Here is a 16,731-nt window from a genome sequence, read left to right as displayed (position 1 = left end):
AGTAAAATGGGGAGCATGTTGCTTCTTTTATTGTACTGCCACTTTACCATATTCAGTGCCATGAAAGCAGTTGTGTAGTATTTGTTTAGAAACCCATTAAAAGCAATATTGATTGGTCATAAGTTCCATCTAGTCTGTTAGGGTTGGATCTGGGGCACAGAGGAAATACAAGGCTGTACAGCTGATTGTGATTAAGTTATGCTATACCATAACTGTAAGTTATATGGACTGAATTTTTGAAGGATTCACTGATGTAGTTTATTGTTTCATTTGATTTTTTAAAAAGTTATTTTTGAAGTCTATCAAAGCTATTTTTTCTTACACTTTAGTCTTTGTACTGTCATTTTCCATATAGCACATGTCAGTAACTCCATTCTAATAATATTAACTTCTCATGGAATGAAGCAGGAAAAGCCTTTACATTCTTCTTAAAAACTTGCTATGTTATTTTGTATGAGTGTTTCTAGAGTGTGAATCAGTTTCTGTGTGACACATTCAGTATATTTAAATTGCTTTTGTGGGTGACTAGACTTGTTTAAATAGTCACATGTTAAATGCAGTTGATGTCAGGCTTTCTTAAGCATTTTATTTCTTAATAATAACATTACAGAAGCTTTTTCTTTACATATGCAAAGCATTGCAATAACTGTGTTGTTTAAATACTTCTAATGCTTTCACATGGTTCTCTCTCTGTACCTCCCTGAAAATCAGAGCTTTTTCCTCTTTTCTAATACATTTGAAGATTGTGCAGACCTGTGAAGAAAATTCAGTAAAAAAATCAGCATTTGCTGGCAGTAGAGTTCTCACTGGTCTGAGGGATGTTTTTGTCTAGTAGAAATAAGGCTGTTAGTATAAGAAGAATGGAAGGGCAATGGCTGACTCAGAATCATGGTTGCCACGACGTTATTCACCAGCCTCTAAAAGGTCTCATTGTGAGGCTCCCAAAAGCACAAATGGTTTTAAAACATGTATTCATGTGACCATGATTAATTTCCTGCAGCTTCTCATATGTGTCCAGGAGTGCAGCAATGCAGCCATAGGCACAGCAGTGCAGCTTCTGTTGTGTGAGTCTTTTGGTCTGTGAGGTGATTGATTACATGTGTGGGCCTGTGACAGCCCTGTATGTGTAAAGTTATACTGACACAAAGGGATGGTTGAATCAGGCATAACATATCTTACTCCATATTGGGTTGGTATTCACAGTAAAATTGATCATTTTTTTTGTTCTATCTTTGCACATTTTACTACATAGCTTTTAAGTTGTAGGTTTTGAGAGCTTTTTGGCATTTTAATCCTCTTTCTAGTAAGAAAGCATGGAAAATACATTTCCAAATTTTAGCTTATCATTTTTGATTTTGGTTTATGGTAACACTCTTTACATCAAATTAAAAAGCTCAGATCTTAATAATCTGTCATTGCTTGGTCTTCCAATGTGTTGAATTTGAAAGCTGTCTATGTTTTTTGAATGCTAATTTATTCAGCTGTAATTCTTGTTGTTCCATCCTAAATTGCCTTTTCTTTAGAAATGACTTTTGGGCAATGAGATGACTCCAAATTAATCTTGTATTCCAGCTGCAGAAATATTGCATTAGAGATGGGCAGTTTACATGAAGTTTTCACAAGCAGTGTGAATTTGTCAGTCCTGTGTTCTTTCAATTTGAAATTATTATCTTTAGTGTTTGCCAGTTCTGAAGACTTTTAAGTATTTTTGTGTATCCCACATTCTTGAGGAATAAAATGTGAAGAATTACTATTAATATAATTGACACTGCTAAATAGCATAGCTTGTAGAACTTCAATGGATAACTTATTCTTTGAAAACAAATGTATTTTTCTTCAGCCTGGTTTTATTCGAGGAATGTGTTGTTCAACTTGGAAATTACTCTAAAATTTTGAGATTTTAAGCATAAATAAAGTAAGACTCATGATAAATAATGTGGTTGTTAGCAACTGCCTTGCATTATAATGCCATTCATAAATTTGTGCAAAAATTTGTGGGCATTATGGATTGAATTAGTCAGCATTGTGGATTCCAAGTAGTCTTACTTGCAGAATCTTCTGATTGCAATATTACAATAAATTTGGTAAAACGTCTGTGTCAGATCTCATCTTGGATGTTGCATTTTTGCCACGGAAGTTCAATTGTTAAATTTTAATTTTTTTTAATGTGGACAATTTAAAGTTTTCTGATGGAAATTGAATGGATCATTTTAAAAATCAAAGATTGTTTCAGTAGCAATCATCGTCCAACAGCTACTTGCTGTGCAGTTTTTGGCATAAAGATAAATGCTGAGTTTTTAGTTATGAAATGAGCTGTTAAAATAGGAAATGAACTTAGAGGTATGTACATGTTCTGGAAGACAACTACAAAATGGAAGGCAGCTTCACAGAGCCAGCCTTCTTTTCTATCCTTTTCTGTAATTTTCTGTTTCATCTTTTGACTTTGTCTCCAAAAGAATGGTTTCATGATGATTGCCTCTCAGAAACCCGTAAGTGGAAAATGCTGTAAATGTTTTTTACATTTAAGAAACAAACCACAGACTTGCTTGCATTCTTCTAATGCACAAATAATACTAATTAAAAGGAATTGCTTTAATCCTCTTGGAAAAAAAAAATATCTAAAAACCTGCTCCTCCATTTTTCACAAAAGTGATTGCAATTTTTTAGAACCTACCTTTCTCCTGTTCAGCTACAAGTGAGAATTTAACAAAATACGTGCTAGACAGACAAATCAATATAGCCAAAGTAAGGGCAAGTTAATATTGCTGTGATTTCGTGGGTTATGCAATTCTCAGCTTTTGTGCAACAGGTAATCAAATCTTTATGTTAGATATCAAATTTATGGATAATAAAATAGAATACTTTTGATAAAAATACCCATGAAATTTTGACATTTTGTTCCTGTTACTGATTTTTTGAGTTGGGTACCTATGTGTGCTGTTGATAAAGTTTGCAGGTAAATCTGAAATGCTGGTAGGGCAGTGTGTTCACAGCAGTGTTTTTCTCTCTTCCCCAGTGTGATGAGTAGCAGACATTCAGTGTTCATCTTTGGCACAGTGGGCCTGACATTTTCAAATGCCTTGTTCTTTCCTCATGCCTTTGGAAGAAGAGGGGGTGCTAATGGTAGTTCAGAGCTAAGTGTTCATACCTTATTGTCAAGACTGCGCCTGTGACAAACTCCATGACTTTGACTATTTCTTAGTAAAAATTAATGTCATTCAGTCTTCCAAAGAGATTTTTCAATGTGCCTCCCTGCATTTTGACTGCTGTGCAGTTTGTTGACAGTCAAAATATACCTTGTGTCCATCAAGCTGCTCTTTTCTCAATAAGTGAAAAAGCTAGAAACTCTCGGCAGTTTCCTAAAAATGCTAAAATTATTATCTTGGAAGTGCTTAGTGCTTCACCACCTATCTCTTGTTTTTTTCTTTGACCAAGTAATTCAAAGTTCAATAAATGCTAATGCATAAAAGATAAAGAAGGATAACATGGAAGGGAAATAATTGTGTGTTGCTATCATAGACATTCAGTTAAATTGATCTTCAGCACTGAAATTTAGCTGCCAGAGATGTAAGATAGTATGATTTTAAAATTTATTTTGTAGTGAATCTGATGTTCCAGTCAAACAGAAGGTCAGTCTTCTATGGTAAAAAAAGGGTGTAAATACCATATATAAGAAATTTAATTCCTTAAAATTAAATGTAGGGTTTCTATATGAAAGTATAATTCTGCTTATGGAGTTGTCACATTTATAGATTCCAAAAATATTTACTTATCACTACTTCTTGGAGAGTGTGCTGTGCATAATGTTACATGAGTTGTTCTGTCAGAGAAATATGAATTTATGCTCTTGACAGTGTCTTGCCAGACAGTCTCTGCTCCTGTCCAGTGCTAGTCATCTGCATTTCTGCATAAGGAATACATAAATCTTCAGAAAAAATTGAAGGCTTGTTCATGCCTTAACACGATTTATTTATTGTTTCATGAGTGGTTAAACTGATTATTGATAAATAGAAAATCTAGTAAAAATATTAGGGGAAAATGGTTGTAGTTTCTTGGAATAAAAGTGAATTTTATCACTTTAATTTTCTTTTACTCAAGATTTGTGCTGTTTCTCAACAGGAATAATTACTTGGACGTGATTTCTGAGTTTTCAGGACCCCCAAATACTGTTGAGTTAGCTTGGATGTCTTTGAAAATTTACCTGTTTTAGCAGATAAAGAATTCTCTCTGATGGTATTAAAACAGTGTGGGACAAAGCAACTTGCAGGTTGATGGTCTTCAATGTGGTTGAAGACTACATTACTCTCTGGTAAAATTAGGAGAATATTTAAAAATCTCCCTCTGCATACCATCTGTCTTGGAAGGATATAATTTGTAGGAAAAATGGGTGAATTTGAAGACGTTTAACAATAGGTGAGTTTGTAGAGGGTAGCATGACACACATCTAAGCTGCTCTTAGAGGCTACCTGCTTTCTGCACAAGGAAAAATGATTCAGGAGTCTAGAACATAGTTTTTACCAAATTAGTGATGGCTCAAAGTACACAGTGTTCTCTCATCTTTCTTTCTTTCTTTCTCAGAAGGCTCCATTTTATTAAAACATACCAGTATATAATTTCTCTTTACCTTTCAGTCTGCACAAGGTGGTGGACATCGAACACTGCTCTACGGGCATGCAATCTTGCTGCGCCATTCCTACAGTGGCATGGTATGTAACTGTGTTCCATCAGTTGGGGGCAGCAGTGATTTTTTTTTTTTATGAAAGCTGTGTTTGAAAGTGCCCAGAATATTGCCATTTACTATTATCTGGAGAATTACTCACATCAGAGGCATTTTACTGTGGTTCCTAGAAACCTTTATGAAGGGTAGGTGCTTGGAAATACAAAACCAAGCTGGTTGTATCTGGGTAAGTGCCAAAACTAAGTCTGGCTCCCCTAGTGCTGTATCCCCTGTTCGTCAGTCTGAGTTGGTGAGTTTTCATTTCTTTCCCCTTGGATTTTCCATATTGCATAAGCTGTGACTGAATCTACAGCTGGCACCTTGCTGTCAACCTGAGCATGTTAGAGACTGAGTGGAAAAGGAGATTCCTTCTTACATGTATTTTGGACAGAAGTCTTAGTTGGAAATTCCCTGATGAATTATACAAGTTCCAAACTCCTTACTTAAAAGTGAGGCTTCATGGAGCTGAAATCTGATGCAACTAACTCCATTATTTCCACTCTTAGTATTCCCATCTCAGTGAAAAGATAACCTGGGTAGTTTGAGGGGTTATTTTAGAACACATATTTTTGTCAAGACTCCTTGTGTGCATTTCAGTTTATCAGTGTTCTTGATAATAACTAATGGGGATAATCTAAGAATATTCAATCCTGTCTTAGTGGCTTGATGGCTTTTTATATTATTAGAAGTGAACAAATAATGTATCCTTATTTTCTTTTGGTAGTACCTATGCTGTCTCTCTACATCTCGATCGTCAATGGATAAGCTGGCATTTGATGTAGGATTGCAAGAGGACACAACAGGTAACCACTAGTTTAAAAGACTATATAGTGAAGAATACTGTCAGCCTAAAAATAAAAGTCTAAGAATTGCTTAGTTAGATTGTTTGCTTTTTTTTAAAATCTTTGCTTAAATAGGAGTGGTAAAAATAACAGCTGCAACAATTGAACAGTTCAAAGATCTGAGTTCTTATCTGAATGACATGGTTTTAGTTAAAGAAGCCCACCTGAAAACAAGATTTATCATGGGAACAGAATTTGTGACTAACACTTACACATATTCTGGAGGATTAGAAGCACTAACAGTCAGTAAAATGCAAGAGCATATTTGAATTTGGATTTATGTGATCTTTCAAATATTATTTTAAGTGCTATGTAAATGTTTATTTTCATTGCCCTTAGTTATAGGTTGCTCTATTTCTTTGTCCAGATTCTCAGCAGAATCTGTAATGAAGGTGACAAGGAATTGCTTTAGCAAAAGCAGCCTGGATCAGGTTGCCTAGAGAATACAGAGAGCCATCATCTTCTTCAACTCTGGAATCACCACTTCCAGAGGTCTTTTTTGCTTATGTGTATTATTTAGAGCTGAGTTTCTGACAAGGTGATGCAGGAATGATACTAGTTATCGAAAACACATGGACACTTGGTTTAGCACAGTGAAAACCGGATCGGAACTTTTCAGACTGAAACAAGTGTGACAGTAACATCAATAACATTGGGCCTTTCTTGTTTCATACTTTCATACTCAATATTGACATTAGGTGAGGCTTGCTGGTGGACCATACATCCTGCTTCTAAACAACGATCAGAAGGAGAAAAAGTGCGCGTTGGAGATGATCTGATTTTAGTCAGTGTCTCTTCAGAAAGATATTTGGTAAGTTGTATAAAATTATCTGTACAGTGGTTCTTCTACAGGAAAAAAAAGAGCTAATGGAAGCTTCACAGCAAAATCTGGCTTACATTTCCACCTCCTAAAAGTAAAACTTAAGATTCCTAAACTGTTTTCTTAAATAACATCATTTTGCAAAACAACATACTGAAGGTCTGGAAAGTGTGATATATGGCTAATCTAATTTTTGTTCATTTCAGTAGTGGAATAGGAGTTTAAAAATTTGCTTAGATGCAAAGAAGTGATTACAGAAAAAATAAATAATTCCCAAATTTCATGACTGAGATGTTTAGAATCCATATGAGTGTTCATAGGTTAACAACACTATCATATATATTAAAACTCTGTACAAAATTTTGGGATATCTAACGTAGGTACGTCGGATTTGTGGGCTTAGAAGGTCCATATTTTATTGAGATGATGTACAGTGTAAAATATAGTGCTACTGACATGTCAAATGAAATATAATTGAAATACTCAATGATTAAATATAATTGAAATATTTTACAAGTTATTGCGCTAGCTGTTTCTTATCACTGATTTACACAGCTTTCTTCTTCACAACAGGATCTCCCATTTGTTCTGTAATGAAGCACGTCAACACTTTAAGATGTATTTTTTTTTATTCTTGGTGCTGCAAACACCTGAACTACTCTTTATGGCAAAAAGGTGAAAATAAGAATAAAATAATTTTACTGGAAGCTTCTGAAAAATCAGCCCCAGTGATTTGGCCCAACAACTTAAAAAAAGATTCTTTAATGAGGAAGTGTTTTGAGTTTGTCAAAAATCTGTCTCTGATCTAGGAGGGCATTGAAGATGTTGAAGGGCCTTGAGGGGAAGGCATTTGAGGAGCAGCTGAGGTCACTTGGTCTGTTCAGTCTGGAGGAGACTGAGGGGAGACCTCACTGCAGTTACAGCTTCCTCACGAGGGGAAGAGGAGGGGGCAGGCACTGATCTTTTCCCCTGGTGACCAGTGACAGGACCCATGGGAATAGCCTGAAGCTGAGTCTTGGGAGGTTTATTAGAAAAGGGTTCTTTATCCAGAGGGTGTTTGGGCACTGCAACAGGCTCCCTAGAGAAGTGGTCACAACACCAAACCTGACAGAGTTTGGACATCACTTTCAGGCACCGGCTGTGACTCTTGGGGATGGTGCTGTGCAGGGCAGGAAGTTGGACTTGATGATCCTTGTGGGTCCTTTCCAGCTCTGGGTATTCTATGATTCTATGAGATGTACATATAACATTAAAATTATTAAAGATTATTCTGTATTATTCATTTTTTAATGAGTTTTTAATTTTTTTTTAAGTATTTTAGAAAAAAAGTGAATAGTTTAATAAGATGTCCATTATAAAATTGAAAATATTCTTCCTTTTGTTGGAAACACATAGGAAAATGAGAATACAATTGTTAGAATATAATTTTAACTTCTAATTAGAAGCTCAATAGCTCATTTAATTGTTTTTTTGTAATTAGATATTCTAAAAACTTTCTAGTCATATTTGTATTTTAAAATTATTTTAAATAATTCCTTGTATAAAAATTGTAACTACACGTAGTAAAAAACCAACTTATTATGGACTGAATTTTTGAGAAATCCAATTAATGGAAAGGTTTTATTTAAAGGCATTGGATTTCTTTGAGTTGCAGATAAAGCAGTTGCCTTCTTTAACAGCGGATAAAGAAGTTGAATTTTGGTACAGATTGTGTCCCTGTGTAGGCATGTCCTGGCCTCTAATTTGTAATAATCAGCTCAGCCTATTATTTAAGGTTTGTGCCTCAGCTGTTGATTCTCAAGGCTGTCACATGTACTTTTATAAAGCATGAGGCACAATTCTGTCTGCAGAGACTGATTTTCCTTAAGATAAGGTGTTAATGCATGTAGTGTGTGTTCCATGCAAAATATCAATATACGAAAAATAAATAATATTTTCAGTGCAGAGAGAAATAACACTGTATTACAGTCTTAAAGTGTTTTAGAGCTCGATTGTAATGAATAGTTATTAAGCCTATTTCAGTTATACAGCTCTGGTTTGATAGTAAGATGGAGCAAGGATTCAGCAAATTAATTTTGCTCTAACATGCACTCACACTTTTTTATGATCAGATGTTTTTCAAGACTAGATTAAAAGCTGGTAAGCTTTGTAGCTGTACAATCATAAAAATATTTGTGGTTTTGCTACCTATTCAGTAATTATTGTAGCACTGTCAGTAAAGCAATGAAGATGTTATGAAAATTGAAACAGTTGATAAAGAATAATCAGTGAGTTACCAATATTTTTCATGAAAACTGTCTCTCTGTCCTAAACTGTTTGACTTAATCCATTTGACTGTTTTCAAAATTACCTCAAAGGCTATAAGTTTGAAAATACTCACAATTCATTGTTTACATGTTGAGTGCAGTGTTATGTTGTAGCTGCTCTTTTGTACAATTCTTAAAAGAATGTAGCAACTGATATCTTTTACAAAAGTTGAGACTGTGGAGAGATGAAGTTATTTTTATGAATCTGCTCCAATAGTGAAACCAAATAAGCTCTGTTGAATCCGGTTGAGGAATGCTTTTTCTAAGGGAGTGGAATTCCTCATATGGATTCTTTGACAGAAAATAACGTCCATCAGGATGTTGAGGGTTGGGTTTATGTATGTTGCATACTCTACAGTGAAAATCTTAGGAAAATGTAAGTTCTCCATCAAATGTTCGATGTAAATATGCTGTTAGGAATAGGACTGGGATGTCACCTTTGTATATTGCAGTATTGGTCTGTGTATTCAAGCAATTTGCTAATTCTTTCTGAATGAAGAAAAATAGGTTAACCATCCTGGGGCAAAGATGTGCATGTAAAAATAACAGATGAAGCAAGTTCATTCATAGGGCATGTTTTTTTCAAAATGTAGTCAGCTTTTAGTTGAATTTGTATAATGCAAGAGGAGAGAAGAACTATGTCAGCTTCCCAAGTTAGTCTTCCAGTTGTCTGGCTTTAGCTTAATTAATTTAATATGGACTTTGACACTTTATGATCTCAGTATAATGAGTAGATTTTTGTTTAGACCTCATTTGGTTAGCAACACGCTTAAGTATTAGGAAAATATCAGGACTTTGTTGTAGTATCCCTTATCCTCTTTCCACAAAATAAAATATTTTGGGACAATTGGCTCTATTTTTTCCCCAAAGAGTTAATTTTCTATTTACACTAAGTACTAAACTGATAGGAAGATCAGCATTAAAATTGTAAGCTAAAGGTCCAGAGAGGTGGATTTTGACTTTGGACTCAAAAATGTCCCAGGCCAAGTCATTCACTTGCTCTGACTTTCATTATCTACCTAGACAATGGGATTTTGGATCCTTATTATGCTGTGTAGCATTTCTGAGGAGAAGCACTTACATAAGTGCATACGGCATTATATAATGTCTGAGCTGTGTTTTTGCCAAATACTTCAGAGGCAGAACTTGGCTCTGCTGAACTCTGTTAGCATAGAGCAAAAAGATGTTCTGCTATAAATATTGCCACCATTTAAGTTCAAGCCAGAGTTACTGTGTTTCCTTTCTTGAGGCAGTACAGCCTGATAAGAACAGATGTGGTATTTCCAGCATGTTTCCCCAATTTGTACATAGTAGTACCTACCTCAGCACCGAGGTTTGTCTATGCCTCTTGTTAACTACGTATCCTAAGCAGTCATAAGCAATCATATGATTGCTTTCAATATTGCTAATTTTCAGTAACTTAGAAGTGTGATTAGTTGCAATTTCTTTCAAGCTCATAAAATCTCTAAATAGCTTTTAAACAAAATTCAAGGAAAATTCCTTAGATATGAAGCTGAAGTACAAAATGCATAAATGAAGAAAAAACTGAAAATTGTTATCCATCAGGTTGGTGTTATTCTGGCTGAGAAATCAGGAAAGAGGGGGAAAACCCCCAGCTTTGAATCTACAATGCACAGATTTACGTATAATACAACAGTTGTATATGTCCTGTGGTTTATATGTAGTTACTGAGTTACTGTCTCAGTGACTGCAGTGCTGATCTGCAAATGCATTCTGCAGATCTGTGAACAAGACTTAACATTTATTTGATTGTTATGACTTTTTTTTTTTTTTTTTTTTTTTTTTTTTTTTTTTTTTTTTTTGCTACTGACAACTAAAAAGAAACTAATTAGGAACTAATGGCAGAATTCCCTTTATTGCAAAGGTTCCTCAGTATTGCAAAGGCACCACTTCTGTATCCTTCTGCATCAAATATGTTGTTTATTTTCAGCTCCTAGTTTTATTTCTCTTACTATCATATGCTTGGAACAGCTACCAAATATTGCTTCTTGGTGCAGTAGTATCAGGAAACACAGCAGTGTGTGAGGGCTTTTTTTTTTTTTGAAGTGTTAAAAAGAAATTTATTCTTCCCTTTCACATTTTTTTTAAAAGTATGACACTCACTATTGGACTTTACTTTCTTCTGTGTAAATTCACAATTCCATCGCTTCTCTTTGTTGAAAAAATATAAAAAAGGTTTTTGTAAAGAGTAATTTTAATATGCATAAGCAAATCTGAAATTAGTGGAACCAAGGTAATGTTGAGCTTCTCTGTTACACTGATCATAATGCAGTTCCCATGGAGCCTTTGTACAATGATTTGAAATGTTATTGTGGAGGCTGGTAGTACTTTCCAATAATTAAGGTTGTCAAGCTGCTCTGCCTTATGGAGTCCTGCTTCCAAGTGCTTATAATCAAGTGCATGTGATGTAAAAAGTCACTTACTAGAATTAGTAGCATCTATTTCTGTTTTTTTTCCTTTCTTATTTTTTAATCAGTCTGAGATAATTTTTTAATTTCATCCAGAAGAGATCAGATGTTATTGAGCTCAAAGACAGGGAAGAAAACAAAGCCACATAATTAAAAAAAAATTGATGTAATTTTCTCATGTACTTCTTGGTAACTTATAAAAAAAAAACAAAATGAAAAAACAAATAATCCCCCCCCAAAACAAACAAACAAACAAACAAAACAAAACAAAAAAACCCACCACAAAACCCCAAAAAACCAAAAACAAACAACAACAAAAAAAAGAAATGAATAAAAAGGCAACAAGCCTCTCCTTGGTTCAACTTAGTAAAGAAATATACTCCTGAAAAAATGGACCTTGATCATGACCAGGGAAGAGTGTTTAAATTTTCTTTGAGTAGGTAGAAGTCTGATGACTTTGTCTATTTTACATAAACTAGCACCTCCTGTGTCTTAATGAACTGTTTAAACTCCCTCTACAGCAAATAATTAAATACATGCCAACTCTAGTGGGAGCAGATATTCCTTGAAATGGGTTGCTCAAGGCAGGAATGGAGCCAGGCACTGTACTGACAGCTGAGAACTCAGTGTTATGTGTGCTGCTGGTGATCTCCTGTCATTTAAGATACATGGAGGAAGAAGCTTTGACAAAGTAGAAGGAACAAAAGGCAGGTGATATATCAGTGACAGGAGTGGGACTGAATTGGGAAGGAGGGAAACTGAGGGACTTGATATGTGGTTGAAAAGATTGTTAACTGAAGGCAGGAAGGTAGATAGGGATTAACCAAATTGTCTGGGACAAGAAGCTGGTGACAAGGGAAGAGTAGACACTTGCTGGTTAAAGTTGTGTTCAAAATTTAGGACAGAAAAACTGTGTGGTTTTGGCAGAGAGAATTGAGAGAAGAACCAGGAATGGGAATAGAAAGAGAAGAATTGAGAGAAGAACTAGGAATGAGAATGGAAATGAGGGACAACAAGAGAGATCTGTGAAGAAATGAGCTTTCTGCGGAGAACCAAGCTGCTGGACAAAGATCCAGAGAGAGGCCAAGAAAGGAAAAAGGTATTGAGGGTTAGGAGTTGTGAGATTCTGGAAAGAAGTCTAATGCTGGCTGATGTGGTGAGGAAGAGTTTGGGCAAGAAAAAAACGCTAAAACACCCTGCTTAAGCTTTGTAGGTCTAAGAAGAACCTTTTGAAGTAGGAGGAGGTCCTAATTCTGGGGATAATGTGGGCTGTAATTAGCTCAGGAAGCTGATGTGACTAAATGGGAGACATAGAATTGTAGATTCTGTTTGAGTTGGAAAGAGCCTGGAAGATCATCTTGTTCCAACCTCCTTCCTGTGGGCAGATTCACCTTCCACTAAAGCAGGTTGCTCAGGGCCCCATTCAACTGGCCTTGAACATTTCCAGGGATGGGTAGTCCCAGTCTCTCTGGACAACATGTGCCTGTACATCACCACCCTCACAGGGAACAATTTCTAGTGAGACTGGGGCAAAAATTTTGAAAGGAAAAGAGAGTGGTAGAGGCCTGGAGCAATTAGGCTATATGATAACTACTGCCAGCAACTATCCAGGAAACCCATTGTATTAAGGCACAGCAGTTACATGGGGTATGCTGACAATTCCTGTAATGATTTTTATAGTAGTATCAGAAGGAAATGTCTAAAAAAGGGTTTTCAAGTTATCTACGTGAACCACAGGTAGAGAACTGTAATGGTGGAATTTTTTTTTGACCTTTTTTTTCCAATGTAGGAAAACTACATATAAATGATAACATTAAAATAATTTTCTTAAATTTTAAAAAGTCACAGGCAGTCAAAAATGCAGAAGTTTTGGTACAAGTATATTTTTAGGAAATCTCCTAAGTATACAGTCACACTAGCTTTTTATAGAGTGCTATTTTAGTGATGATAAAAGTTCAACGGATGTGTCAGGGTTGTGTACCAGGGAAGCTGTAGTATAAAGCAACTTTGAAGATGAAATTTCAAGCTGGGAATTGCATTTGGAGTACTGGTACAATTATTTTCTTGAAGAATTAGATTCTGTACCAGACTCTGCTGTGGAATTTGCTGAGTAGATGATCTTGTATACTAGGCTTGCTTTCAAGTGGTCACTACTCATCCCTTACTAGGAATATTCCCAGATGTGTCTCTTGCATCTCCTCCTTTTATTTGAGGTTGAAACCTCAGAGTTGCTCTGTCTTGATACCTGCAGCTGAGGTGAATGCAAGATGTGGCTTGACCAATAAACAACATACAATGCAGTCACCTCAACCTGGGCATCTTAGATTAATGAAAATGTCTTAGTTTAAGCTCTGTACCTCCTTTCCCCAGTGGAAAATGAGCTATAATACTACTTCTTTGGGGTTTTGACAAAATTAAATCATTAATATTTGTTGTGTTTTGTGAAATACTGTAATTGGTGCAAGAGAAAACCCTATGAGGAAATTAATAATTCTCTTTTCAAAGCTTCGAAGAATTGACTGTATTGAATAAAGCACAAGGCTGCAAATTGAAGATTGAGGGGAAAACAAAGCACTGAGCAGCTGTTGGCAAAGTGAGCTCCATTATCCTGTGTATACAATGAGGCAGCACATGTGCAAAAAATACTATCATGCCATTGAAGACTGTAGTGGGATGTGTTCAGCAGTAGCCATTCTTTTTCCATAGGGTACTTAGTTTGACATTTCCTAACTTTTAATGCTTGCTTCTGTAAAATTAATACTTTGTTAATGAAAGCTCTTGTGACTAATCATACAAAATGATTATTTTTTGGAAGCACAGTAGCTGATGTGCTTCAGGCTTTTCATGATACAGTGCAGAAGGAAAGCTATTATGAAGAGGGGGAATGCAAACTACCCCCTTCTACCCTCTGTGGATCCCTTATGCTTTTCCTGCCATGCATCTGCAATTACCCATGCTCAGCTATGAGGTAGCAGAGTAGATGGTTTTCATTGTAATGGCAAATTTCCAAGTATCTGTGGGTTTTAGCTTCTACTTTCTCTTTACTGATGGTAAATTCATGATGAGTGAAAGAGTTGGAATAGTTTAGGACATTGCTGTAATTTTCTGTCTTTATCAGTGAAAAAAATTTCCTTTGCTTTTGGATTTGCAGGCCAGCTGTTTAAGCACTGTGGAGAAAAGTAAAGAAAACAAGATTTTTCTTAGTACTTTAAACCCTTTGGAAATTTCTGAGGCTTTGTCTACTTTAGATCAAAATTTAGATACTAATTTTTTATTCAGCAGTGTAAGTTTACCCATTTTTATTCAAGCTTTTTCAAAGCATTCATAGATGATTCAATGAATATAAATATATTGCTAATATACAGCATAAGCACAAACCCCTAATGCTATAAAAGTTTCACACAGATGCACTTATTAATTTTAGTTCTGTCCAATATACCCCTTTCTTGTGAATAAATATTTGTATTTGTTTTGACTATTTCAATATAGTTCTCTGTAACAGAATAATTTTTAAATTACTCAGGTAATAAATTTTAATAGAAATGACATGTCATAAGTAGGAAGTTAAAAAGTGTTTTTGTTTCTAGAGACTGTATTTAGTTGTAACCTTTGAATTTTTACTGCAGTTTGCTAATTCATCGGGTTTTTGATGCAAGTTTTCTTTCCTTTCCTAATTAAAAAAAAAAAAGAAAAGGAGTATAGTTTGTTTTGTTTTGTTACTTTTTTGTTTTTCTTTAGTTATAGATATGAGTACATTCTTGTGCACCTGTTGTGGGAATGGTGTCTGTCCAAGACTTGAAACATCTGAGACATTCTTGGGTCAGTTGAGGATAGGTGCCTAAATTGTTTGAAACTGCTTTTCTGTTGGTATCAGTGTAGTAATTTTAAGTCAGGAATCAAGGGCTGTCAGAGTGTCTGTGTACAGGAAAGGAAATAGCTTCCATCTATCTCTGCACCAGCTGGTACTAAGAAATCTGAAGGAGTGTGGTTGATGCTGTGGTTGTGCAGTACTTAAGCATTCTGAGAAATGCAATGTTTTATACATAGTTTTCAAAACCTACCAGTAAATAATGTTTTGGGGTGTTTTTTTAGCTATTCTTGCTATTTCAAATGGCCTGAGATTGAAGGCAATGTTATCAAACTGCAGATAAAAATTAGATATTGCTAGGTGAACTGTCAGTATTGGCACACCTTGGCCAAGAGGAAGCCTGAAGCAAACGTTTTCCATTCTTTATATTTTTGTCTTTTCGCATGTGCATGTTTTGGAGAAGAGAAACTTTCATGCAGACATGAGCAATTTAAACTTTCCTATGCAGACATGGGAAATTTAAAAGCTCTAGTTATTCAGAGCTCTTATAAATGCAGCTATGGTGCAGCAATCACTGCTAGAGGGCTGTTGTGGAAATTACCATCTGATTTCCAGGCTCTTCACTGAGCTTAAATACACTGCATTCTTTTTGAAGACCTAGGGACAGAGTTATGATTATGTTACTTTGCTGCAGAGCAGTATAGAGTCTACAATATGTCATTAAATTCAGTTGGAAAACCTGCAATATTCTGAGGGATGAGTCGTGGAGTTTATCCTTGAGATAAACTGCCTGTGGACTGTAGTGTTAACCCATATTCATAAACCACCATGATTTAAATCTGAAAAGGGGTAAAAAACTCTATTGCAGGTTAAGTGCTGGTTTAGAACGTTATCATTCTATCAGTAGGGAAGACAAATCTAGCTCTTTGCTTGAACCTGGACCGGTGCAGAAAATACATTATTTGCCTGCTGTGGGGAAGACCCATATGAAGATTAGACTGGACAGCAGGATTCCTGATCCCAATATATTTCTGCTTTTCAAATGTTACTACATACCTAAAGATGTGCTATGCATGTGGTCCTCATCAACAATGGCAAACTTCCACTTCTGCCAGATGCACTGATATGCCAGGTATCAAATATCTGTGTAGCACATGTGGAGACTGTTCAGCACCAGTCTGAGTGTTACGTCCACATCCTGGACATTGCGTTATGGAACTTGTTTCATTTTGATAGGTTTATTGTGCTGAAAGTAGAAAACCAAGCTGGTAAACTCCAGTAAGTTATCGACAGAGAGCAGATTTCTTTAAAACTACATTGAGATTGTTGGAGTATAGCAGTAAAAGCTTAGGCAATGCCAGAATAAATACTGGCAACTCTAATGTTTCAGGATTTTTTCAATACATTTGGTATAACTGAATTCTTGGATATCCCTTAACAATGTATTTTCTCTACATGGTAAAAACTTCCATTTGTCATTTTCTATGAATGGTTCCAGGGAGTGAACACCATAGTTTATGGAATTGTAAATGGTAGGACTCTTCCTTTCAATTTTAAATTTAAGGATGCTGCAAGAAATCTAGGGAAGTGAGGATAAGAAGGGAATTGCAGAATATACTCTGCTTTGGAAGTCATATGTTGTATCATTTGAACTATATTTTTTTAAAGTTATAATTCACTGGTGATTCACCTTGAGACATCTGGATTAGAGTTGGAACTGGACTCCAATAAATGGATAAAAAGTACGAATACTCTGAAGAGAGATGTAATGTATTTTTGTTCAGTGTCCTCTCTATAAAAATGTAGCAC

The 16,731-nt window shown here is 35.4% G+C and overlaps 1 protein-coding gene across 7 annotated transcripts in view; it reads left to right on the top strand.

Annotated features, from left to right (window-relative positions):
- RYR2 (ryanodine receptor 2) overlaps positions 1 to 16,731 on the top strand; it is a 377,495-nt gene that overhangs the window by 150,038 nt on the left and 210,726 nt on the right. For all 7 annotated transcript variants that reach the window (XM_068184981.1, XM_068184983.1, XM_068184978.1 and 4 more), the window contains 3 exons: positions 4,632 to 4,706; positions 5,442 to 5,520; positions 6,258 to 6,370. In XM_068184981.1, the coding sequence (XP_068041082.1) occupies positions 4,632 to 4,706; positions 5,442 to 5,520; positions 6,258 to 6,370 (267 nt within the window). The remainder of the gene's footprint in view (positions 1 to 4,631; positions 4,707 to 5,441; positions 5,521 to 6,257; positions 6,371 to 16,731) is intronic.

This window comes from Anomalospiza imberbis, chromosome 3 (assembly GCF_031753505.1).
Source record: "Anomalospiza imberbis isolate Cuckoo-Finch-1a 21T00152 chromosome 3, ASM3175350v1, whole genome shotgun sequence".
NCBI classification, from domain to species: domain Eukaryota; kingdom Metazoa; phylum Chordata; class Aves; order Passeriformes; family Viduidae; genus Anomalospiza; species Anomalospiza imberbis.
Note: the sequence above shows the minus strand (reverse complement) of the source record. Positions and strands in the feature narration are given on the sequence as shown.